Raw genomic sequence first — 27,356 nt, forward strand, 5'->3', positions numbered from 1 at the left:
AACAGGAGAAATAAACAATAATCTACTAACATTATTACAAGCTTTGCTTACTAGACGAATGCAACAGCAGCATAAAGCGTAACTAAAATATCAACAAATGGCATTAACATTTTGTGCGATGCGTGGGAAAAATGGAGAGACAATAAAAAGGCATTTTCTTGGTTTAAAATATTTTCATTTCAGACACTCCTGTGTTAAAGCAAGGGTTAGCACATATTTCAGTTTATCCTATCATTTAAGTTGCTTCTTAGGAATGCAGCTGTTAATTTCTGCAAAAATATTACCAAAGTAGTGAGGGTTACTAAAATACTTTTGATTCATAAAACTTTGTGAAATACCAAACTGCATTATGCTCAAGTTAGTGAATGCTGAGGGTCAATATTAGTTAGGTGCACAGGAGACCATCTTTAAATACTGAAAATGTGTACACATTTTGGCCCATTGTTAAAAGGGAAAGTGCTGCCCAAAAGTGAACTGTACAAAGATAATTTTATTCATTTATTTATTTTTTACATTTAACTGAGAGTGATGTTACAGTACATAAGTTATTTACAACTGTGCAGTAATGTGTGGCAAAATAAATTATCTAGAAGGCAGCGAAAGTACATTGGTTAACAAATATAAAAACTGTACAGAATTTACGGGATACAATTTTATTTCCTCTTAAAACTAATATTGGCTCTGTAGTGTTTCAAGTTAGTTTCTCAGAGTGAGAAAACATGAAATGCCCAAGTAAAGAAATAGACCAAAAAGAATAAACTCCATTAAAATACTATATTACTTTTCTGAAAAAGCCGTTGCCTCTTACTTAAATTTTCTTCTTTGCAGGTTTATTTTACACTTGTGCATGTAGCCAAAGTGTATCAAATACTAAGACGAAAAGTAGAGGCTTACAAAAAAACTGCATCTAGACTTTAAAACTTGCAGTTGTAATGCAAAGTTTTCTTGTTGATTTTAAAGTCTTGTATTAACTGGTTTAACTACCTGGGTATTCACAATATATTATATTAAAGAATATATCTGAAGAAAACAATTACAAATGTTGTTATTATTATTTAATTAACATGACAGGGAAGTTTTTGCAGGTTTGGATATCCTTCCACTTTCTTCAGATTTATCCTCAAAGCCACATATTGTTTTACTTTTTAAGCCAATTACCCAGTTACTTGCTCTAGAGTTGCTTTGATTTTCAGGGAACAAAACTGTAACAATAAATATATAAACATATACCAAACGGCATGATTAATCACACATCCATCTCATTGTTTTGTTTGAAGAGGAACATTGACTCTTGTAGGATAAAAGTGCAATTTGTGTTTTCCCAGCAAAAAATTATGCTTCCTCCTCATATAGGAATCATTAGCACTTATTAAATTTTACCATTCTTTAAAAAAAAAAAAAAAAAAATTCCTGACTAGCCCTTTCCATACGTTCTGGTTGCAGATATTTTATTACAATGAACTTTTGAGTATCCTTGTCACGCTGGCAACAGCACAAAATCATCATTGACATCAACCATTGGCACGTAAAATGAAGGGACCTCATTGACGCAGAGTGACTTGTGTCCAGCAGGATCTAGTTCTTGTACCTTCAGTTGCCACTCCATTCTTTGAACGGCATTCAAAGCAGCTGCCTCATGCTGTTGTCTCATTAAAAGGCATGTCTATTAATGAAAAAATACGTTAGAACATCTGGCACTCAATGCAAATTTACGTACATAACTATAACCATTTCCAAATTACCTCTTTCTTATTTATATATTTAAAATTATGATATCTGTTCGTCTGTCACTTGATTACTCGCAAACTAATGAGCCCAGTACCATGGTATTGGTCTTAATTGAAAGCTTATCACCTGATATGCTCTGGAAATTCAACAAATTTTAGGTAGCAGTAACCTGGTGGCCACTTTACTGGCGGTCAAAAATGTTTATGGTAACTAAAGCATGGTCCCCGCAAGCCTTATTTTCAGAAGGCTGCTTTTACACCTCTGGGTCAATAATTAATATTATTATGATAATCCCCCAGGATATACAGTACATATATAACACTGAACACTACTTTTAGTTAAACAACGAATACGCACAAAATCTTACCTTCATTCTATCATATTTGTCATCAACATCCTGAAGCCATGATATAAACTGTCGAGCATTAAAACGGTCTCTTACAGACTTATTTTCATCACCCTAAAAAATAAAGAAACAGGTAAATATTTCAAAATGCAGCTTGTAAAACTTTTGTAAAAAAGACTAACATACATTTTCCTAATTTAGGCATTTTAGCATGATCACACTTAATGTCCAAACATAATTCTGCATAGATATGGAACTTAAAGAAATCCAATTGAAAATAGTTTCACATCATACTAACCTGATTTTCTGAAGGCATGTTGTACACCTCTGAATCAAGCAACATAGTACAGGCACTAAAGGGCACAGCTTGGTTTGCTATTGTCCTTGCTGCCCTACAATGCACTCTGAGAATTTCCTGCTCACAAGACACTATCAGTTTTTCCTAAAAAAAAAAAAAATAATAATAATTTTCTAAAAGATAAAATATTCCATCTCTGTAATTTTGGAGTTACAAAATTAGTTATTAGTTCCCTTCTAATAAGCTGTTTCATGCATGTGACACAAAACCTTATTTAAAGTATACAGTATTATCTCTGAAATGTTTGTAAAAAATTAACCATGTGACAGTTTTAGAAACAGTGGCTTTTATCCACTGCTTCAAGTATTAAAATAACAATATTGTACAGTTTTATTTCCATCACATCTTTCAAAAGTAAGTTCATAATAAGAATTTTTTTATTTGTATATTTTTCATTACATGAGCAGGTAACTGGTAATTTTTGAGCATTTTCCATTTATATTACAATAATGCAAAAGCTGTACATACACACTGCAATTTTATGTTAAAGAACTAAGAAAAAAAACTGATGACGCTTCATGATGTAACATTTTAAACCTAAAGTAAAAATATTAATAATGCACAACATTAAAAGGCTATGCTTGTGTTTACCCAAAAAAACCTACTTTATCAGGTGCTACAAAAGCTGAACTTGAATCAATACATTAAACACCTAGTTTCCCTAACAAAAATGGAAAATTTAGTAAAATCTGCTTCTTTTTTGTTTTCCTAATATGCATGAAAATTATATATTGCAAACGTTCCATGGAAGGCGCTGCACCATTGCTCTTACAAAAATATCAGACTATTTGTCAAATGGATTAAGCATAATTTTGCAGATGTACATGCATTACCCGTTCTATACTGTGCTGAAGTCGCAGTTTCCCACGTACAGCTTCTTGCTGCCTAAAAAGTTCTTTCAAAGGCTCTGACAAAGATGGAGGTGGTGCAATCTAGAAAGAAATACAAAGATTAATGTAAGAATAGATTTGAAATATACAGGATTATTATAGTTACAAGTTGGCCTAAATACTATTTACTATTCAATAAACTCAGCAGGCACCTGCTGTAACATCAAAACATGTGTTTTTTCATAAATTAAAGTTTATTACCTTGTAATTTATGATAGATTAGATGATAGTGAAATTCAACCATGTATTACTGATTATTATTAGTTGAAAAATGAATTTCCAAGCATGCGGGTTTTGTAAATCTGAACCAAAGAAAGCAAAAATCCTTGGTTGCTGAAAATCTTTTTTACAATTTTTTTTTTTAATTTGAATTGCACATCTGAATAATGTATATATTAAAGAGGGCATTGTGATACAGCAGCTTATAAAACAAGGACAATGCGGGAAATGCTAATAAGCTATAATTAAAGTAAAATGGTGTTTTAGTGCACATGCTTTCTTTTTTGCAACAGCATTTGAAAAAAATGTAAAATCCCAGAGCACCTCTCTCCAGTGTTATTCAAACAAATTAAATACTCTGAAAATCACATTCTAGCTATGGTGAAGAATACTTAAGTGTTAACGATAACTAAAGCAGTCATCTACATTCCAATATGAACCCCCCAAAAATGATCAAATATTAGAAGTTCTGTCATGTGTAGAGAGTACAGTAAAATTCTTAATAATTATTAGTATGATTTACCAATGATATGGTAAAAAAAATCTCTTCTCAGTTAAACAGGTTTACACAGTCATGCTTTAATGCTTAATGAAGTCACTGCATATTTATTGATATATTGATATATAACACTATAACTTGTAACACTGCAAGATGCTGAGAAATTAATTCAAACTTTTCTCTAGACTACCTTAAGAGTGTTAGTCCAGAATGCAGCAAATCAAATCTTAACCAGATAGAAAAAATTTGAGCATAACTCGTCCATTTTAGCATTACTACACTGATTACCTGACTAAATATACTATTACTAGTATACAGAGGTCTAAGTAATCTTGCTCCATCCTAAATTTTGGAGTGTCTGTTCCACTACATTCCTTGTGTTTTTTTTTACCTTAGATCTTCTAATAGAGGCTTGCTTATTGTTCCAAGACCTAAGTATAACAGAAGTGGTGAGTCAGCTGTTATACATCAAAAATCTGTAATACTTTACCGGTATCTTGGCTTTTTCTCAGTTGTATTTTAGTTCTACTTCTAGTAGATTATACTTGCACAGAAATGTCATATTCATCATGAATTTTCAACCATTATTAACCTCTACTTTTCTCTGTTTTCTCTTCTTTCTTTAGTTACAACCATCTGACCAAATTACTCTACAACCACCTGTGATGTTGGAACCCACTGCACCAAATTTCCTAATGAGGAACTACTTAAGTACATTTATGTTAGGTAGAATGCCCAGCGACAGCGGTTTGTCACTGGAGTGATTTTTTTTTTTTTCCCTGACCTCCCAGGAGATCTGACCATAACATCAGACTTAACTTTAGACTTATAAACAAATCAATATATAATTTGTTTTTTTGTTTTCTTGTAACTTTTTCTTTGATATCCTGTAAAGTAGTTTGAGTTACATCCTTCTGTAAGGAAATGTGCTATAGAAATATTGATATTTTTTTTAAAAAGTTCAAAATGCACTGAGATGTCATAAATCCAATGTCAGGCGCACGGTTCTGAAGTGGGAAAGTAGGTGCCTGGGTCTCCTAAAATTAACACCAGGTCCACAAGGGGAATAATAAATAAGGTAAAGAAATGATCCTAAAATACCATACTAGAGATAGCTCTATAGGAGGATTACCAAGAAGCAGCCTCGTCAGCCCCCCCCACCCCAAAAAAAGAAAAAAAGGGCACACACAAGATAGTCTGTCTGAGGTTTGCCAGTTACGGAAGTTTCTTTGCTGGATCAACAGGTTCAAACCAACAGGGATACAACAACAGAGCACATGCTTATAGAAGACTCAAAACAGCCTGACACCAAGAAAGCCATATCATAACTGCAAATCACGGCACTGGGATTGTCTTTCAGTTGTTTTTTTTTAAATAAATTATTAAGTTCATTAAGTAAATCATGAATTCTGAAAAATATCAAGGAATTCTTCAGTAGAATTTCATGCCATCAATTCAAAAACTGAAACTGGGAATAAAGTAAATGACAAGACAACAACCCCACACACTCAAGCAAGTCAACTAAAGAATGTCTTAGGAAGAAGGGGATCCTTGTCTGGGAATGAACAAGCTTAAGCCGTGAACTGAATAACCTACTGAAATATTGCGGCAGGATCTGAACAGCGCTGTTTATGCAAGACAATCTTCAAAATGCACAGAGCTGGCAGTTTTCTTTATAAAGACTTGTAGGAAAATCCTCTGGCAAAATATCAGTGGCTGATATACATGATATGGCTGCATTAAGTTACTGTTGCTAATGGAAAGGGGAACAAGATACTGACATAAAAATAGCATTTAGAAAGAGTTAATTTACTTTAGATTTGTTAAGTAACGCTAATAGTCTATGAATTCAAATCCTGTTTTATGTGATAGAAGATTTTATTTAGGATATTCATCCTATATACTTATTAAAGGTTCAGATTCATACAAAATCTCTGGACTATCTAACTAATGACTATTCTGAAGGATTCAAAAAACTTTCAAGCATAACTGTGAAACTGAAGTTAAAAGGCTGCCATATCAGTTACAAAGACTGAATATAACAGTTTCTATCAATTACTGTTCCTCTGTCAGGAAAGAATAATATTTTTACTGAACACAAATATACACTAATCTGTCTGTGACTGTTTTCTTTCTACCTAATCATCTGAACAACTACAACTGCAATTTAGGAACTCCACTACTACTCTCGATGTTGCTTATGGTCCAATATAGTGCTGGGTGGTACACCGGTTCATACCGAAAACCGTTTTTTATGATATGGATTTTTCTTATACCGCAACACCGGTTTAAATTGCCTAAACGACGTTCGGAACGTGGCGCAGCGGGAAACTGTTCAAGTGGGGACCTTTTTCACTGCTACACTGCTAAACACAAATTTGTTGCACTAGGGCTCTTTTTCACTGCTACTCCACCAAATTGTGGGCGGTAGCATAGGTATGCCGTGCGGTGAAAATGGACAGAAAGCCGAAAAAAAAACAGTCACGTCTGTCGCCTGGAGATGCTTTAGTTTTAAAAGGTCAGATGTGTAAATACTGTTTCTATACTACTGGATAATACTGCAAGCCAAGTTGTACTTGTTTTATTTCTTTTCAATACAGTGTAATGTACCTGGGTACTGTGTAATAGTGTGACAACATTTTGACTTTATTCTCGACATTTCCACTTTAATTTTGACGCTTATGACGAGAATATATTCTTTTGACTTTATTCTCGTAATTTGTCATTAAAGTAGAACATTGTAAACTAAACTTCATCATAAAATGAATATTTAATTTACTAGATTTTCTCACACCCCGTCATAAGTTATATAGCACATTAAATGCTTTGTGTTAAGTGATTCGTTCAGAGATGGGCGCATCTCTGAATGGATGGCATAATTAGACATGTATAACGAAGATATTTTTAAAGTTCTGAACACTCCGTGGGCTAAGTTTATAACTAGTTTTAATTTCACAAAGACGTTTATCGTGTGGTGATTGGTTATGTGGTGAAAGAAAAAGGAAGGATAGGAACTGGGGTTTTGGTAGCCTACGTCAGATAGAGACAGCATGCATGCAATAAAGATAGCCCGCTCAGAAGAACATGCATTGAATTCTGTGTTCGTGTCTCCGACCAGCAGATCACAAACCCAACATTTACACAATATTTAAGTTAAACCTGTGCGATAGCTATTCATACATCCAGTTTTTTGTAGCCTCATCACACCTGCCATAAAGTTCTCTACACTGAACATACACCTGGGGACCCCTTACTGCGAGGGAGCAGCACTACCGCCTCACTACCGTGCATGTGTAATACTTGCTTTAATGCATTTCATCATGAAAATGATATCAAGTATTTATCTTAGCATTCTAAATTTTCAGAAAGCAGGAATATCATGAAGTGAATGGATTCTGTATGGTGATCGCTGTCTTCTGTTAGTGCGGAGGAAGTCAGTTTAAGAAGCGTAGTGATTAACCACTGGGTCGGGGAACGTAACACAAAGCATTTAATGTGCTGCATTAATTTATGACGGGGTAAATTAAGTAATTGATTAAACATTGATTTTAGGAAGAAGTTTAGTTTACAACATTCTACTTTAATTATGAAGTAAACTATGAGAATAAAGTGGAAATGTCGACTTTAATCTCAACATAAACGGCGAGAATAAAGTGGAAATGTCGACTTTAATCTCGACATAAACGGCGAAAATAAAGTGGAAATGTTGACTTTGTTCTCGACATATAGCTTGTTTTTTTCTTCCCAGTATAGCTTAGCTTGAAGCAAGGTCCATATTAATGCAGTTTGCCTAAATGATGGTTCAGCTGGTAAAGATGTCATCACCAAGTTACACTTGTTGTATTTTATTTTAATTTGGTGAATACTGTGTAATGCACCTGGGCTTGAAGTCTTGAAGTAATAGTGCAACTATCAGTAATAATACTATCATTTATTTTATTGTTATTATTTATTAGTTTAAATATTATGCAGTTTAATGATGATAAAGTTGTTTAAAAAGTCACTTTAACGTGTCAGTGGACAGAGATTGTTAACATTAACAGAAAGTGTAGTTGGTTTACAAAAAATATTTACTATTTATTCCTTTTCTAAGACATATTCGGTGCAATACAATTTTTGACAAGCACTTCTGGATATTTTACTAAGTCTAAATGCCTCTTTGTATGGTTGAAAATATGTTGTCAAAATTATAGTTTGTTTTTGCAAAATTTGTTCAATAAAAAGGTTCTATATTTTGACTGCATCTGTCATGCAATGTGATACCTTCTCCATTAGTGCCACCCCCTTGAAAACCATCATTTTATGGGGCAATGCAAAACTGTATTAATACTTGTGTGCACATTAAAATGTTTTTTTTTGTACAATGTACAATACTCTTGACAGTGGAATAGGTTATTCTTAGCCAGTAATTGCAGTGGAAAATGTGGTTAACATCCACTCATGCATGGGGAAAAAAATACCGTTAAATACCGTGAAACCGGGATAATTTAGAAAAATACCGTGATATAGAATTTTGGTCATACCGCCCACCCCTAGTCCAATATCTACCCAGTCTAACTCTTTCACACAACACCGCTTTTGAGCATGAATTACACTTATTTTCTTGGGTTAGAAATACTCCAAAATGACAATGGAACACTAAGATTGGCCTCTTGAGTTCTAAAAATCACATTAATGTTTTTTCAAGTTTTGTCACCAATTTTTTTGTTTAGTTAACTTTAATTGAGGTCAAGAAAACTAAACATACAACATAAATAGATTATTAAATGATACATGCAATTTATTTTTAAACATGAGGCTTCTATGCAGGTGTGGCCAAAAACAAGCACCTTATATATATGCTAGCTATCCCAATATTTATTAGTTAACTGCTACTTTTGGGCACATATGAAAAAAGTCATGGATTCTCGGAAAGCTGACCTTGCAGTTTCCACGGTTAAAACCCTGGACCACTACTTCACATGTGTGAAGAAAGCCTGAAAAATGCTGGACAAAGCACTTAAAATGTTAAAATGTATAGTAGAAGAATTCTCCCATGTACACATTACAGTGAACATTTTACTTATATGTTCAACCAACACATTCATATATGATGAACTGTTGTTCATGCACTTAAAGCAATCTGAAAAGATATGGGAGATGATAAGTCTAGTTTCTTTATGGTAAAAGTTCAATTTTTTTTTTTTTTTTAAGATGAGCAATTTGAAAAGCCTTAAAATTGGATAGATTTTGAAGTGCGAGTTATGTTCATTCTAAGCTGTGTAAGAAATGCTAATCATTACCAATGGACACAACCAAATAGACTAACACTTTCACAGTATGTTTTATGCCAGAGAAGGTAAAGACAGGCTATCTGAAAAAGCAAAAATTCAATACTATAGGTCTTCAAAGCCTTACTACTTTATATCTGGCTCTTCCATTTTCCATTCATACTATTACTTATGTCTTAAATGTGTCTTTTGTGATTACAGTAGATGACGTAAGATTAAATAAAACCAATAATCTCATCACTTTAATATTACAACTTACAAATGTTTTCTTGCAGACAAAAAGAGGCAGAAGGTTGTCATGGACCTTTCACATAACTCTTAGCAAACCTGCAGCCTTTCCAAAGATTACACAATCATCAGCAAATGCTAATGACCAGAAAATTGATGAGCCATCCTGGTATGTGAAAGAATGAACTTCAGTAAACCCAGGAAATTTCTGGTTGAATGTATTAACACTAGAATTACCAAAGCCTATGAAAAAACTCATAACTCCGGCCCACCTTAAATCCCTTCACACCTCTCAGTCAGCGTCTTTTGTGTTGTAAATATGTCGATCAGCAAAAGCAGCAAGTAGTCTGCTATCCCATTCCCCCACCAACACAGAAAGAGCAGGAAGTTCTCTCAGCTCAAGTCTGTTTACCTGCTTGTGAGTTGCCTGGAGTTGTATAGGGTAAATAATATATCGTTATTTGGAATACATGCACTTCATGTGTGTTCCGTGTCTACAACAGTTTATGTAAACACTTTGTTAAAACAGAAATGTTTTTCATGTTTTAGTAATAATTGACAAAATGTAGACCTCAAGTGTATAATGTGTGAAGCCAGAAGTCCAAATATCAAATAAACACTTTCACAAAATGGTACAAGTATAACAAAACAAGTGCATTTTTATTCAAGAATATAATCTAAGAAAAAGAAAGCAGGTTAAGGTAGTCAGTTGATACGGCAGCTTGCGTGGTGCAATTGTAAGAACTGCTGTCTCCCAATCAAGAGGTTGTGGGTTCAATACCAGCTGCTTCCCAAATTTACCATTTTGAGTAGTGAGCTGCTCCTATTGTTAATATTATACAATAAAAACAAATATTTGATTTGCGTCTGTAACAGCCAGTGTAAATTTATAGTACTTGACAAAGTTAGCAGTTTTTTTTTTTCTCAGTTTTATTCTCTCACTCATGTTAACTCTCCCACAACCACCACCCCTAAACCCCCTATCTGACACTGTTTTCAGATACAGATGTGTTATAACAAACAAATTTGTTTTGTTATACCACCTCTTTATTTGAAAGCAGTGTCAGATCTTGTGCGTGAACAAGACTGGGACTGGGAAAACTGTGGACGTGGGTGTGAGTAGTGTGCATGACTGAAAATGATTGTGGATGTGAATTGATACTGAAGTGAATTTAGCTGCAGGTGTAAGCTCCACACAACTGTTGTTATAGTTCTGCTTTTTTCCAGAAATGTTTCAAAAGAATTATGACCTTAGTCTTGGAAAGTCTTTCTCCCATGTGGCGACTGGGATCTTTTAATAAAAAAAAATGGGATCAAACACAGTTGCGTAGGGAGCGACAGGAGCTTCTTCCACCTGCAGCAAAAGTCAGTTCAGTACACATGTACTGTGTAGCCATGCCTGTGTCAATCAAACAGAGGAAGCTCTGCAGTCTACTTGTGACTTTACACTGTAGGAAATAAATGAATCAAGGTAAATACCATTCGATCTGGCTTTTATATAAGTAACATATAAATGTTTTTTATATAAAGACCATCACAAAAAACAGTCACAAACAGGACTAAGCCCTGCTTTTTCTTTGAAGGACAGGTGTGGGGCAGACTGACTGGAAGGATGATGCCCTACCTGTTTCTGCATCCAAATGGTGCCATCTTTCACCTTTATGCCTGGTGCTGCTGTGTTGTTATTATATGTGAGTGGACGTTTCTTGCGGTAAGGGCTTCAGTTCTCTTTCTCTGATATAGAACCCTCGTCCTCATCTGAGTTCAACTCTGATATAGCACATCTTTATTTGAAAACAGCAGTGTCAGATCAGGGTGAACGTGACTGAGAGAATAAAACTGAAGAAAAAAAAAATGCTAACCTTTACAAGTACCATAAATTTACACTGGCTGTTACAGACTCTCTTATTTTTACTTTTAAAGAATAAAAACATAGTCTCTTATTCTTACTATTATAGAATAAAAACAAATATACTATTATAGAATAATACAAAACATACATTTGATTCGAGTCTATAACAGCCGGTGTAAATTTATGGTACTTGTAAAAGTTAGCGTTTTTTTTTTTTTAATTCAATTTTATTCTCTCAGTCATGTTCATGCTCTATATATACATTAGAACAGAGGTTCTCAAAGTTGGTCCTGGGGGCCCACTGTGACTTCAGGTTTTTGTTCCATCCAGCTTCATAATCAATGACAACAGATAACACTGATCTCATTTGATAAACTGGTATTTTTTTCTCTTTTCTTATTATCCAGTATATTCATAAAAGCACAGCAGCATGATTTTTACATTTGTAAGACCTTTAGAAATATTTCTATTTTTGTTAGATTTAAACGTTTAACTAACTTTTATTGATATCATTATATTTTGCCCTTTCTCTGTGCAGTTTGCTTGCTTCTTTGTATCTTAATAATGACAAGTAAAAATGAGCAGAGCAGACATCCAGGCAAACAACACTGATTCATGAAAGACTGCAACTACTTTAGCATCAGACCCGCTAATTAGTAAATAATGGATTAAATAATTAGAACACCTGGGAAAGTAGGATGAAAATATTGTTAAAAAGAAAAATAAATGCATTATCCCCATATAACTGCGTAGTACATTTTAACATAGATACATTTTAACCAAACGTAGTTTTCTAATTTCTATATTATTCCCAAAACACTGAATCTAAGAAATAACAGTTAACTTAATTAGCACAGGAATCCAAATAAAAACAAGCTGGTTGGAACAAAAACCTGCAGACACAGTGGGTACCCAGGACCGACTTTGAGAATCACTGGATTAGAAACAACTGTGATAAGAATGGGCCATTCAGCCCACCAACCTCACCGAACCTATTCAAGATTTTTAAAAATAACATTAATGTGGCATTTGCTCCCGGCCAAGTAAGTATTTAGTAACACCCCTTTTGGCAAAAATCACAGTTTTGATTTTTTTTGTAGCCAGCTACCGTGTTTCCCCGAAAATAAGACCTACTCTGAAAATAAGCCCTAGCATGATTTTCAGGCTGCTCTGTAATATAAGCCCTACCCCCAAAATAAGCCCTAGTCAAGGTCGTCAGCTGAAAAGTAAGGTGCCTAAGGCCAGGTTTATACTTCATGCGATGTAACGCGTGTACCCAAAACATCCATTAAATTCAGAGGACACCTTGCCACAATATCTCTGAAAAGGACGGTTAATGATTACATCCATCAATTCAGGGATGCGCCCATTCCAGCATCATCGGCCCAAGACAGAAACAAAATCCCTGGATGGGGCATCAGCTCATCGGAAGGTGAACACAAGCACGCGCATACATTAACATCATTGTAGCTTCACCAAATCCCCCAAACCTTCATGTCTTTGGACGGAAAGCTGAACACACTGTGGAAATCCACCAGGAAAAACATGCAAACTCCAGACAGGGATCACAAGGGAAGTGACTCCCTGCGAGACAGCAGCGCTACTGCTCTGCCACCGTGCCACCCCATATGTGTAACTATTAACAGTATTCATTATTTAAACAAAGTTAATGATTTATCTGTAAATGTAACATACATATTTCAATGCATTTCATCATGAAAGTGATATCAAGTATAAATCTAAGAATTCTAAATATGCGGAGAGCTGAAATATTATAAATTTAATGTGTTCTGTGTGGCGATGCTGCTTGCTGCTGCTGTCAGGTCAGGAGGACGCCCCAGAAGTGCGTAGCAATTTAACAACTGGGTCGGTTTTAAAATGACATTTATGGTGGTCTCCTTTAATGATAAAGTAAACTACGAGGTTAAAGTGGACATTTCGAGTTTAAAGCTGAAATTTCCACTTTAATCACAAAATAGACATTTTCATTATGTCCTTATTTTTTTTTCCTCTGTGGCTCAAATAAGTCGTCGTACATTCTGATGGTATTGTGAAGTTGCAAAAAGAAAAAAAAAAAGATGGCACACAAGATGGTATTTGAGACTTTTAAAATGTATCGTGTCATTACTTTGGGGAATATGCAATGCTTGAATATAAAAGCAACATGAATACATTTATATGTCTGTATTTTGCTTCACCACATCGAACCATTCATCAAACATCGAAGCACGCACATTGATCCTGGAGGATCCTAAAAGTGGCTGGAGTAGCAAGAAATTCAGGCTGAAATTCAGGGTTTGAATGTGGAGAGTTATGACGATATTTCAGAAGAAGATGACATGAGTGTATTTGAATAAATGTATATTGTTGTACATGAATAAATATAAGATATCTCCTGAAAATAAGCCCTAGTGCATTTTTTGGAGCAAAAATTAATATAAGACCCGGTCTTATTTTTGGGGAAACACGGTAGAAGCCTTTGAATTCTTGTTTCAGAAATGTTTCCTCTATTTTTCCCTGCAGAAGTTTGAGTCAGATTATTATTTTGTTGTAAAAGCCATCCCTTTTCAGCTTCAATTTCCTGACCCTCTGACATTCTTCTCAAGGATCTGTCAATAATCAGTGGAATCCACTCTTTCCTGAACTCTCGTAACACTTCCTGTGGGACATACTCTCAAGACATGATAGATAAATCCCTCAGTGTACCATTTATCACTGTTTTTGTAAAAAAAAAAGCTGCTCCTTTTATTCCTCCAAACAAAGCTTCTGTGATTGTGGCCAGAGAGATCAACTGTAGCGTCACCTGATCAAAGCACTTAGTTCCAAAATGCCTGCATTATGCTTATGTTGTTTTGTATACTTATGATGTTGTGATGAGACTGTAGGTATTTTTCTGATAGCTTTTCCATGAAGGCCATGTCCACATAAATAATGCTGTATAATAGACCAATGTGTCGCCACTGATTTGTTAACTCCCTTGCAGTCCATATGGGGGTTTTGCCTTGTCTTCCTACACAGTGTACAAGCTATTCTATATATCAGTTATCTTGGTCTTCCAGATCTTATCTTACACCCTTTGATTACTGTTTCTTAATGACATTTTGGACTCTGGAAATCGTTAGGTGGAAGGACTCATATCTTTTTATAGCCTTCTGATTTTTTTTTTTTTTGTTCTTTATTTCGCCTTATACAATTTCTAGTATTAGGAATTTGGTAGTTTTCGCATACCCCTTGGGGTCAGAGCGCAGGGTCAGCCATTGTACAGCGCCCCTGGAGCAATTACAGGTTAAGGGCCTTGCTCAAGGGCCCAGCAGAGCAGGATCTCTTTTGGCAGTGATGGGGATTTGAACCGGCAACCTTCGGGATACCAGCGCAGATCCTTAGCCTACAGGCATCAGTTTAATTTTTAGATTCTCACTTAGTTGCTTATAAGAGCCCATATATGTTGAGTGTTTCATAATGCTTGAATAGTCAAAGAATTTATTAGGCTCTGGAACTTGTATCAGATGACAATTCCTCATGACAATTCTTCACCAGAATTGGTTTAGTTTGTTTGCTTAGCTCGAAGCCAAGCCAAGCCAAGCCAGAATTGACGAATAACCCAACGAGTTCTGAGACCTTACAACTGAAGGGATGCCACAATTACTTTTTATCTATTTATTTACATATACAGTGGTACCTCGGTATACATCCTTAATCCGTTCCAGTTCCTTTGACTTATACCAAACAGGACGTATACCAAACAAATTTTTCCCATAAGAAATAAACGCAAAATGATTAATCCGTTCCCATGATAAAAAATCCTATTGTTATTGGCATATTATACATTGATGGGGTTGTATAAAATAATTTAAACACTGCTTAATACTAAAATACATAAATACAAAAGCAATTAGATGAAATAAATTAAAATTTAACCTCACTTTACTTTTTAATAACGTCTTTATTTTTCACAATCGTAGATACCGTTGTTCTCAGCATACGGTATGCAGCAGCCATGTCCCGGATACGCATGCCACCTTCATACTTTTCAACAATCAAATTTACGCGAAAACACACAAAATCACGTGAAAATTCACATAGAGTTATAGCGCGGGTTGTTCACTGAATGCTAGCAACTGGCGTACTGACGCTCGTGGGCAGCATAGGGTAGCGCTCGGTGTGACGATGCAGGTCCTAACGGGGAGCCCTGAACCTGACAGTGTCGATAATGTCACTGAGATGAGCTGACAAATGAGGACAATTCTCAAATGAAGCCAGGGGATAGTGCAAGAACGCCAAGTGCTTTTATTTAAAACATAAATCAGTGTCCAAACAAAAAGTGCAGTGCATCTGGTTTCAATAAATAATTAATTAATAAATATCCATAAAAACAAGTGTTCTGTGGGGATAAAAACAACAATAAATAAATCCGATAAAATCCAAGGTTAAAAATGAAGTCTCACTTTTCCCGATCACAGCCCACCTGTGCAGGTGCGACTCGCTCCAACTACCTCATTAACTTCCCCGCGGCTGTGCAATTGGTGATGATTTTGTAAGGTTCAAAGATTAGTTTGTTCTATAAAGAAGTATATTCTATATCTTTCAGAATTTCGTCATCATACAGTACCTGTCAAAAATCACAAAATCAATTACTGAACAATATACCTGCAGAGATATACTCAATGTGCATCAGGACCAGTCTCCTTTATACAGCCCAGTCAAGAGAAGGGCTGCAAACTTTCATCATGGCAAGACAACATTCACAAACTAAGATCTCAATAAGCTCTACCATCAACGAGAGGAAAATGCTGCCATTATAGAGGGAACTGCAATGGATCACACAGTGACAGTGTGAGAGAGATGTTAGAATATACAGGAATGAGTTATGAGAGTGCTGTATCAATTTCTTTTAGCTAATTAAAAATTAGCATGGTCCACAAACCTAGAAAGTCCAGAATGTGGATTCCTTAAATAAAGAATTAAATTACTGAATCCAATGTTTTTGAACTAATGAATTAAGAATGGGAAACTTTTAAAATGAATGACATAAAAGGGGATGTAATGTAGATACATCACTGTGACCCAGAGCGCAAAAAATAGTCGAAAACAATGAAAGCAGTGCTCTCCAACACGAAAGAAATTCAAGCTTGAAGCTACAGCGAGCAAGATAATATGCACAACTTTGATGATGTTAAAGCTGTAGTCCAAATTGATGATATGCCTAAAAAGACCCACATAACAACATATTACACTTATTTGCGTTGCTGCTTGGGACAATCAGTTAGGGAGAAGCACGAAAATTGTTGACCATTTCCCTTCAATGTTGTAGTATCTCACCCACTAAGACTGTACAGGTTGCAAAGTAGTCTCTGAAACTGTGGATTCAAACAAATACCACATCCATCTTTTTGTCCAGATTTGGTCCCACATAACTATCACTTGTTCCTCAATCTTTACAACTACCTTTGCAGAATGTGCTATGCCAGTAATGAGGATGACAACTCAGCTAGAGAATAGTGGACACATAAGCAAGACAATTGCTTAAATTAAGTGCCATAGAGGAGCTTAGTGAATGTTACAAGAGAGTAAGTGTAAAAGGTTTAATGACTTGGGTTATCACTGCTGTAAAAGCTAACAAAATTACCTTTACAAATGTATTTTACGTTTCACTTCCAATGCAATACCTTTCCTGTTCAGTTCAAAAGACATGCAAAATATTTCATTCATATATATATATATATATATATATATATATATATATATATATATATATAATGTTAAATTACTACTGCCTTTGCATTCAATTTTAAATAAAACTGGGTGAAAACAGAATTCAAGGCTGGTAAAAATTAATTAAAATTTAACTGAATGACAGAAATCATACACATTATAAAACAACCAGTAAAAATAATTTCCCTGAAACAATATCACACTTCTCTCTTTTTGAAGCATAATGTCTATTAAAGTATTTACAGTACTCTTAATGTAGTAGCTGTAAAAATGTATAATAAATGGGTTTTAAATATGTTTCCACAGTGTAACTTTTAAACTCAGCTTAAGCCCCTGAAGAGGTGTTAAAATGCTTTGCAATGAAAATAAATTATTAATAAATAGAACACACCACTGGAATATGGAGCTTGCTGAGAGGTTTCCCATCCAATAAGTAAGATCCAGTATAAGTGACATATTCAGCATAACACTGAGGTGCCTGGGGGGTTATGTAGCAAAGTATCTTTCTTTTCTCCTCTATCTTCTTGCGGATCTGAAGATATTCAAAGTAGGGGTTTGAACGGTCGCTGTGATAGGGCTCAATATCATCCAACTTAATTGCGTTAACAATGGCAGCCAGTGTTTGCTGGATCATTTCACGGGTTTGCTGCATAGTGGTGTTAACCAAATGGCTCTGGACTTGCTGTTGCTGGTTTGACTTGGGAAACTTTCTTTTACGTGGATGCTGTGTCTGAGAATCTTCCTCTTCTACTGTTCGTCCTTTGGTCTTTCCAAGTGGTAATATATTAGAGGAAAGTGTACAGGCAGATGTGTTGGTATTCATGACCAATTCCTTCTCCTTATCAGAAGAAGCATTAACCTGAGCAGCAGAAGAAGTAACCAAGGAAGAACTGCTGTTTTGCTTGCTCTGGTTGGCTAACATCTGAGCACGGTTTCTAGTCATTCTTTGTGGAATCTCTTCCACTTTTGATGGTTTGGGTGTTTCTGCAATAGTAGGCAATATGGTCTTTATTAGATGCTCATTAATATCTGAAACCTTGACAGGGCTCTGTTGTATTATATCAGGCTGGCCAATGTTCGTTTGAACTACATCAAGCAAAGTTGTATTGTTAGTTTCTGTATTAATTAAAGATGGATTACTTTCAGCATCACAACATGAAGGAGATGTCACTATTAAAGATTTCTCTTCTGAATGAGCTGAAATGATACTTTCTTCATGAGTATTAGTTCTAATATTTTCAGTTTGAACTTTATGTACCACTCCTTCATCTTCATTTCCTTTCATTTTTAAAGATGAATCTATTAGAGGAACGTTAACATCAGAACAATTTTCTACTGTGACTTTGTCAAGTTCTGCCACCAGCAACTTGGTTTCGCATTCTTGAGATAGTGGTACTTGCGGTACTGGATCAAGGAGCGGAGCAATTGTTAAAGAAGATGGGTTTTCACATGTATCAGGTAATCGAATTTCCATCAGATCTGAATTATCTTCATCTTCATGGGCTATGTGAGAACACTGTGAATGAGGAAGAAGCTTGAATTCTGGTATCTCAGAATCTACAATATCTGGTTCCTGAATTTCCTTATCTTGCAGTGGCAACTCTGGAAGTGAGAATGGTCCAAGATCAAGATCATCAACTGTATTTGAAAAGGGATCTGTCCACACAACTGGATCTACTTGGCTCTCTGTAGACGCCACAGGACTTTCTTCCATATATGTAGTAGATAGATTCCCAGACTGGGTGTCTGAGGGCAAGCAAATAGTATCATGTGCTCTCTCACCATCTTCTTTACAGTCAGTAAAGAAGGAATCCAGCCTGCTTGGAGAAGGAATAAAACTTGCATCAGCTAAAGCAGTAGTTTCTGGTGACTGCAACTGCTCATGTGCTTCTTGAAGGACAACTTTAAGTCCTTCAAGATGAGATTCAGCAACTGGTGCAGGATAGGACACGGGAGAGACAGGATATGATGCAGAAGTAGACTGACTATCAGGTAAAGCTGTTGGAAGATGATGCTGCATACTATCGTCTGAGAGTGAAGAGAAAGAGTTAATCTTAGCAGAGGGAGGTGGCTCAATAAATGTGCTGTGAGGTGATTTTAATAGTAATTCTGATCCAATTGTCCAGTTGACCGAATTATTTGAACAACTTTCAACTAAATGTTCTTGAGGTGGAGGAGGAAGAGACTGAGACAATGGAATGTCAGCATTTCTTCTGCATGGTGATTCATAGTTCTTTTTAATAGATTCTGATATGCAGGTGGTAAAAACAGGGTTTACATCAACAACTTCTTCCTCCTCATCATCCTCCTCCAGTTGAGGTTCTTTATTTTCCTTTTCTTCATTTTCTTCTTCTGCAACAGTTGTTAAGAAGTTGCTACTGTTGACATCATCTGAATTTACTGCAACAGATTCACCTGATGCTGCCAACTGCTGCTGTTGCTCAGAGAGTTCATCTTCTAAAGATGAAACATTAGTAGGAACTGGGGTAAGAGGGGATACTATACTAAGGCCAGGTTCATGAGCTTCTTGTCTAGATAAAGGACTTGATGGTTTTGTTAGATACGTATTAAGTGCATTTTCAGACAAACTTTCTATATCTGGACTAGTATTGGCATTTAAGGCACCATCTAGTGTAGGCTGAACAGGTTCTAGCTTTGGAGAAACCATTTCATAATTTGGAGAAAAACAAGGTGGAGATAGGCAGTCAAATTTGTCCAAGGATGAAGGAGCCACTGAAGAGGAAATTTTCTCTTCTGGAAGCTGTGGAACTGGATTGTCAAATTCTGCTGAGGCTGGCACACTTTGCTGTCGCAACAATTTATCAGGGTCAATTTTAAATTCCTCTTCAGAAGTCCTTCTAAAATCAACAGAAACTGACCGATAAAGGTTTGGTGTTGGAAGGTTTTTAGTAGGTGTTACTGAAGGAACTTCTTGAAGATTGCTGGAGACATTAGAGTATCTATCAAAAAATGATGGAGAGCATGCATTCATTGATAAAGTCATAGCAGTTGAGTTCTGCGAATCAATGCCATCAAACATGAGATCAGCATAGTCCTCAGCACTACATGAAGGTGTACGTGGTGTCTGCATCACTTCTTCAAAGCTAGGGCAGGAAATTACAGATGCTGGAGTTGGAACTCCTGTGGGCCGGTTTTGATCAGACCTTGGAGAAGCTGGTAGATTCTCTTTCACTGAAGGGCCTGCCACCCAGTCCTTCGAATCCTGGCTATATAGCAGTGACTTCCTTTCTGGGGACATCATCTGTGTTGGAAGTCCTAGCTCTTTAGGTTTCTTTTCTCTAAGCACAGTTTCTATTGAACTGGATTTTTTGGAACTCAAATCAAGACTTCTCTTACGCAAGTCTTCACTTTTTGTTTTGTCCTTTAGTTTAGGATCACCTGACCTATGCCTCATTTTTTCTATTTGCTTCATCCTCTCTTTATGTCGTTTATGTTTTTCCTCAATTTCCTGGTCTTTCTGACTTAGCATTCTTTCAAAACTGGTCATCATAAGATCACCATCAACCAAAAGTTTTTCTCTTGGCCGATTTTCTTTTTTAGGTGCTTCTCGGGCCTGAGGAACTTTGTCATTATCTTCTTTAACTTTTGCCTTTATTGAATCCACTTTGCTGTCTTTTTCCATGTTTTCTTTACTACGCTCCTTAAGTTTTGATTCATATTTGGGTATCTCATCTTTACTCTTGTCCTTTAAGCAGCTGCCTAGTGGAACATCTTTAAGTCCTTGTTTCTGATCCTCTTTCAAGTGTTTGGATGATCCAAAATTATCTGTATGTTTATATTTCTCTTCTTTTACTTTGTCCTTATGTTTGTCTTTCTTTTTTTTCTCTTTATTTTTATCACTGGGACCTGTATTACCTGAACTCTTTTCTTTATCAGACTTTTTAAACATTTCTTTATCAAACTCTATAGTTTTGTCCACATCATCTTCCGGTTCTGCTTTGCCCCCATAAGGCAAATTGTAAGGATCAGCTTCCATAGGCATGGGATCTTTCTCAAAGGGTAGACTCTCTCTCCTTCCATACAGATCTCTTATGTCATCTGATTTTTCTCTCTTTTCCACTTTTTCTTTCTTCATTTTGTCCTTGTCTTTATCATGACTCTTTTTGGAAGAGGAAGATGAATGTCTGTGTCTTTCCTTCTCCTTAAGCTTATCCTGAAGGAATGAAATGGGCAACATGTCTCTTTTCTCCTCAGAGAGATCAGAAAGACTGATGCTGGATGAATCATATAAACTGCTGAGTACCTGTTCATGGCCTCGTTCTGTGAAACTGTCAGATGATATTTCACTGATTTTGTCATTAGAATCATCTTTATAGTCATTTAGTGCTTCTTCTTCCAGCTTCTCAAGTGGAGACTTTTCTGTTTCCATAGATCCTTTAGGGATTTTCCTGTCTTTTATATGATCCTTCTCTTGTTTATCTTTGTGCTTGTTTTTTGACTTTTCTTCACCTGGATGTCTCTTCTCTACAAATTTTGGCTTATTTTTTTTTTCTTGATTGGAATCTGTTGACATCCTTTCTTTACGCTCTTTATGTTTTCCTTCACTATCTTTATCCTTTTTCTCTTTGTGCTTTTCCAAAATCACCCTTTTCTCCTTCACATTATCAAAAGATACTTTGTCTTTTCGCTTTTCTTTCACTTTTTCAGATGAATGTTGCTTACCATCTAATGAATATTTTCTATGTTTGTCCATCTGGAATATTTCAGCTTCATCTCTATCTGAAACATTCTCTGTCCTTGGGTCAGAACCTATTGAGTCATTAAATTTTAAAATCCCAACATTATACTCTTCTTCCTCACCTTCACTTTCATCTGTAAAAAGATCATCAATTTTATACCAGTTTGATAATTCAGATCTTTTATCTACAATGTCCTTTTCTCTGTCTGCATGTTTGTCTTGTGAAGATTTTTCTTTTTTGTCTTTGTTTTGGTCCAAAGAGGTCTTTCTGTCCTTCAAATGAGAGTCCTTGTGTTTTTCTTTAAAAGTATCCTTTTTGTCTTTTGAACCTCTATCTACATCTTTTTCCTTTGCAAGTTTTTCAAAACCAAATTTTTCTACTTTGTCTTTTTCCAATTCTAAAAAAGCCTTCTCTTTAGGCTTTTCTTTGTGCTTGTCCATTTTTAATTTTTCCCGTTTTTCTTTCTCAGGAGCATCTACTTTCTTGTCTTTACCAGAATGGTGCCTCTCTCTAGATTCAAACAATTTGCCTAAAAAATCATTTTCTGGTTTGTCTTTAAAGAAACCTTCACTTCCAAAGTCATCTTTCTGAGACTCGTCCTGTTTTATTTTAGAGTCTTTTTTCTCTTTTGGGAATTCATGAGAGTCTTTTCTCTCCCTGCTATTGTCAATTTGATCCTTTTCCTTCTTGTCTTTAATGCTCTCTGAAGAGTCTTTTCTCCTCTTCTCATTTGGAGGGTAAGTGGAGCTTAATCTCTGCTTATCTGTTGAGTCCTTCTTTTTTTCCACACTTTTTTCTAAGAGCTCCTTATCTTTCTTCTTAATAGCCTCCTTTTCATTTCGTTTGTCTGCATGATCCTTTTTATCCTTTACTTTTTCTTTTTTTCTATCTTTACTTTCTTCTTTAAGAATGAGCTTGACTGCGCTGTTAGTTTTATAGTCCTTTACTGGGGTATCCCAGCTATCATCCTCATAGTGAGAAGAGCTTGAAGACAGATCAGAAAGCCATTGATCTTGAGGATCATCAGATGAACTTAGTTTGGTGTCTTCATTTTCCAAATAATTGTCTTTAATGTCATAATCATCATATTCAGGTTCTTCCTTAAAACCCTTATCCTTTTTGTTTTTTTCTTTCTCATCTTTTGATGTTCTTTCTTTTTCAGATTTGAAATACTTTTCATCTTTTTGTTCAGTTTTCTTTTCTGTTTTGGAAAACTTGTCTTTTAATTTCTTTTTCTTGTCCTCTTTATAATTTTTTTTATTTTCCTCTTTAGGCTTTTCTTTATCCTTATTGTTTTTATCTTTATCTACTCTAAAACCCTTCTCTCTTTCCTCTTTAGAAGGTCTGTCCTTTGATGTTTCTTTTTGCTTCTTGGAAGATTTATCATCTTTAGCCACTTTAGCTAAATCTTTATTAGATAAAGTCCATTCTTTGTCCTCCAATTTAGCTTTCAAAGTTTTGTCTTCTTTTTTAAAATGCTCTTTATCGTGCTTTGATCCCTTGATTTTGCTTTCCATGGTGGTCTCTGTCTCAACAATTAAAGATTTTTGCCTTGTGTCATCATAATCAAAAGAAAAACTTTTCACAAACTTTTCTTTCATATCCTGGTTAAGGACAAGACTTGGAACCTTTTCTTTATTTTTATGTTTATGTTTTACTTTATGCTTCTTTATTATCTTTCCTTCCTTATCTATTTTGGGGACGGCACATTCTGAGTTACAATTCTTAAAGAATTCTGTTGAACTTTTTCGTTCTGACATGCTATTGTATGCATTTTTTTTCTTAAAATCCTGCTTCTTTTTAACCTGTTTAACTGACTCAAGACTTGAGGTCTCTGATGAATAATCTGACTCACTTGTAAGTTGAGTTCTAACAGAATCTGAAAGGGAACTGACATCTGACCACGCAGGGGAGGAGATTGTTTTCCAGCCATCAGTTCTCCACTGCTTTGGATGTTGTTCTGCTAAAGATGGCATATGCTTTTGAGATGCTAGGCTCCCATGAGAGGAAGAAGAAGAAGAAGCAGAAAGTGAACTAAACATAGATGATTCTTTCATGCTCAAATTAGATGAGTCCTTAGCACAACCAGAGCTTTGAACCGAACCCTTGTCATCCTCACTTTCTAAATCCTCACTCTCTGATTCAGATGTGCAAAATTTATCATTCAGCTTCCCAAATCTCACTTCTTTGTTGCTAGTACCACTATTTTTTATTTCTTTTTTCCTTTTCTTTTTAACTTTGCTCTTTTCTTTCTGCTGTTTGGTAGTCACTAAAGATGACTCTCGGCTCTTGGAATTAGATGCCACTGATGGCTGCCTTGCAGAGGATGTAGGAGAAAAACACAAAGTTCTGTCATCATCATCTGAACTGTTAGAGTCTGATAAGATCCGTCTAGCTGTCTTCTTTGGTGTGAGTGAGCTTTTGGAGTATGTTTTTACTTCCATTTTCTGGATAGAAATGAAGCTGTTGGCTTTACTAGTTGTATCTTTCCGGAAGTCTTTCTTGAGAAGATGCTTATCATCAACAGGCGGTATCCTTTCTTCTTCATCATCCTCATCAAACTCATATTCATCTTTTACTGGTGTTGCTGTTGATTTTGGGGGATCCTGATTCATCCCTTTCAATTTTATTTTCTCAAATTCAGAGTCTGTATTATTGCCATCAACAGAACTAGAGGGAGCAAAAGAGGGTGCATCTTCCTCTTCTGAAGACTCTGTGTATATATATTAAAAAAAAAAACAAAAACTTTAAATTTCTGTTTATATATAAAATTTAATAAAATGCAGAAATTATTTTAATGTTTAAATATTTAAATATTTATTTTTTACAGTAGAAATTAAAGAGAAGTGATTGCTGTAATATAATAAACTTTACAATAGTAACCTATTAATATACAGTCAATCCTCAACATTTGCATTTTTAACTTTTGTGATGTAAACTATTCACATGATTTTGTTTGTAATCTATTTATTACTTTGAGTTAGCAGCTTCACACAGTCGTGAGATCCATGTCAATGCACATGGAAACAAAAAAAAAGAGGAATTATACCTGCAAGTTTGGGAGCAGCTAGTATCCTTCTAGGCAGTACATTAATCTTGTTCACCCTACCGCTGTAAAGAGCTCCCTGTGCATTTATGGCATAGGCTCATTGTTTTGCATAAAACATCCAAGTTTTGTGTTCCAATTATGCCCTTAAAGCATTGTTCAAGTTCTTTGAGCACTATTCCAAGTGTGCAAGGTCAGTGAGTTTAAAACTGGAAGGATGGCTGTTGCTATCGTCCACGAGTTTGGTTATAACGAATTCACCAGCTAGCTTGAGATTTTGATCCAATCCAATTATCAATTGCAGCCTCAAGGTTAAACATCAACTTGGCTCTGCTATGCTCCCATATGTCGAGATCTTTAACACTACAATTACCAGAAACTACGAAAAAACTTGTAAACCCAGCCCACCTTAAATCCCTTCGCACCTCTCCATCAGCATCTTTTGTCTTGCAAATGTGTTGATAAGCACAAGCAGCAAACAGCCTGCTATACCACCCCCCACCACTGCAGAACGGGCAAAAAGTTCTCCTAGTTCAAGCCTTGATTATTTGGGAGTCAGCTATCTAGAGTTGTATAGGGGAAATAATTTCATGTGTATTCCATGTCTACAACAATCTATGAAAACTGTTTACAACTGCAAGAAGGTACGTGAATGAATATGAATAATATTGCATCAATGCCACAATGGACATGTTAAAGTCAAAATCTCCACTTGCTGCAGGGACATCGAACTGTTGGCCGTAAGTCTGCGTCCCTATTACTTGCCCAGAGAGTTTGGACACGTCATTGTTGTCATCGTGTGTATTCCTCCTCGGGCGGACGTGGAGATAGCGAGTGACATCATCCATTCTGCTGTTGCTAAGTTACAAACGCAGCACCCCGAGGCACTTGTGCTAATCGCTGGAGACTTTAACCATGTGACGCTGGACAAAACATTACCTGCATTCTCCCAGTATGTGGATTGCAACACCCGGGGAAATAAGACTATTGATTTACTGTATGCAAACGTTAAAGACGCATACAGTGCCACCCCGCTGTCTGCGCTTGGGAAAGGAGATCATAACCTGGTTCTGCTTCAGCCTCACTACAAACCAAAAGTGAGAGTCCTACCTGTAACCACACGATCATTCAGGAAGTGGACCCCGGAGGCTGAGAATGCTCTGAGACAATGTTTTGGAACTACAGACTGGGATATCCTGCAGGGATCACATAGTGAGAACATTGAGGAGGTTGTTGACTGCACTACTGACTACATCAACTTCTGTATGGACACTGTAGTTCCAGTAAGAACTGTACGCTGCTATGCTAACAACAAGCCATGGATTACAAGTGACATCAAGGGCCTTTTGAACCAGAAGAAAAGGGCCTTTAAAGACGGTGATCAGCATGAGCTCAAGCGCGTGCAGAAGGAACTCCGAGTCCAGCTCAGGGCGGCGAAGGAGCAGTACAGGAGAAAGCTGGAGCAGAAGTTGCAGAACAACAGCATGAAGGAAGTGTGGGATGGGATGAAGATCATCACTGGCTGCAGCTCGAAGCGGGGGTACCACCATCGAGAGAGACGTGAAGAGAGCAAACCAAATGAACATCATCTTTAACAGGTTTGACCACCCTAACCCACTCTCACCTCGGAGTACTGCACTCTCTACACATCCTTCTGCTGATACCAACATAGGAGAGACATCCCCACCCACAATTACAGCAGCGCAAGTGAGCAGAGAGCTGAGGAAACTTCGTGCCAGCTAAGCAGCAGGTCCAGATGGAGTATCGCCACGACTGCTGAAGGTCTGTGCATCAGAGCTGGGGAGTCCTCTACAGCGCATCTTCAACCTGAGCCTGGAACAGGGGAAAGTCCCGAGGCTTTGGAAAACATCTTGCATCACCCCAGTCCCAAAGGTATCACGTCCTGGTGAGCTGAATGACTTCCGGCCTGTCGCTCTTACATCACATGTGATGAAGACCATGGAGCGGCTGCTGCTTCACCACAGGTCCAACACGCCCTCGACCCTCTGCAGTTCGCATACCAGGAGAAGGTGGGAGTGGAAGATGCCATCATCTATATGCTACATCGATCCCTCTCCCACTTGGACAGAGGCAGTGGCGCTGTAAGAATTATGTTTCTAGACTTCTCTAGCGCCTTCAACACCATCCAACCTCTGCTCCTTAGGGACAAGCTGACAGAGATGGGAGTAGATTCATACCTGGTGGCATGGATCGTGGACTATCTTACAAACAGACCTCAGTATGTGCGTCTCGGGAATTGCAGATCTGACATTGTGGTCAGCAACACAGGAGTGCCGCAGGGGACTGTACTTTCTCCAGTCCTGTTCAGCCTATATACATCGGACTTCCAATATAACTCGGAGTCCTGCCACGTGCAAAAGTTTGCTGACGACACTGCTATCGTGGGCTGCATCAGGAGTGGGCAGGAGGAGGAGTATAGAAACCTCATCAAGGACTTTGTTAAATGGTGCGACTTAAACCACCTACAACTGAACACCAGCAAAACCA

General features: G+C 36.5%; 1 protein-coding gene across 3 annotated transcripts in view; it reads right to left on the reverse strand.

Annotated features, from left to right (window-relative positions):
* Positions 1-470: 470 nt before the first annotated feature.
* The window catches only part of ankrd11 (ankyrin repeat domain 11), a 428,609-nt gene continuing 401,723 nt past the window's right edge, over positions 471-27,356 (reverse strand). For all 3 annotated transcript variants that reach the window (XM_051931662.1, XM_051931660.1, XM_051931661.1), the window contains 5 exons: positions 17,494-24,515; positions 3,266-3,364; positions 2,373-2,516; positions 2,096-2,188; positions 471-1,663 (listed from right to left, as the gene is read on the reverse strand). In XM_051931662.1, coding sequence (XP_051787622.1) covers positions 1,478-1,663; positions 2,096-2,188; positions 2,373-2,516; positions 3,266-3,364; positions 17,494-24,515 — 7,544 coding nt within the window. In that variant the 3' untranslated portion in view covers positions 471-1,477. The remainder of the gene's footprint in view (positions 1,664-2,095; positions 2,189-2,372; positions 2,517-3,265; positions 3,365-17,493; positions 24,516-27,356) is intronic.

Source organism: Erpetoichthys calabaricus, chromosome 9 (genome assembly GCF_900747795.2).
Source record: "Erpetoichthys calabaricus chromosome 9, fErpCal1.3, whole genome shotgun sequence".
Taxonomy (NCBI): Eukaryota; Metazoa; Chordata; class Cladistia; order Polypteriformes; family Polypteridae; genus Erpetoichthys; species Erpetoichthys calabaricus.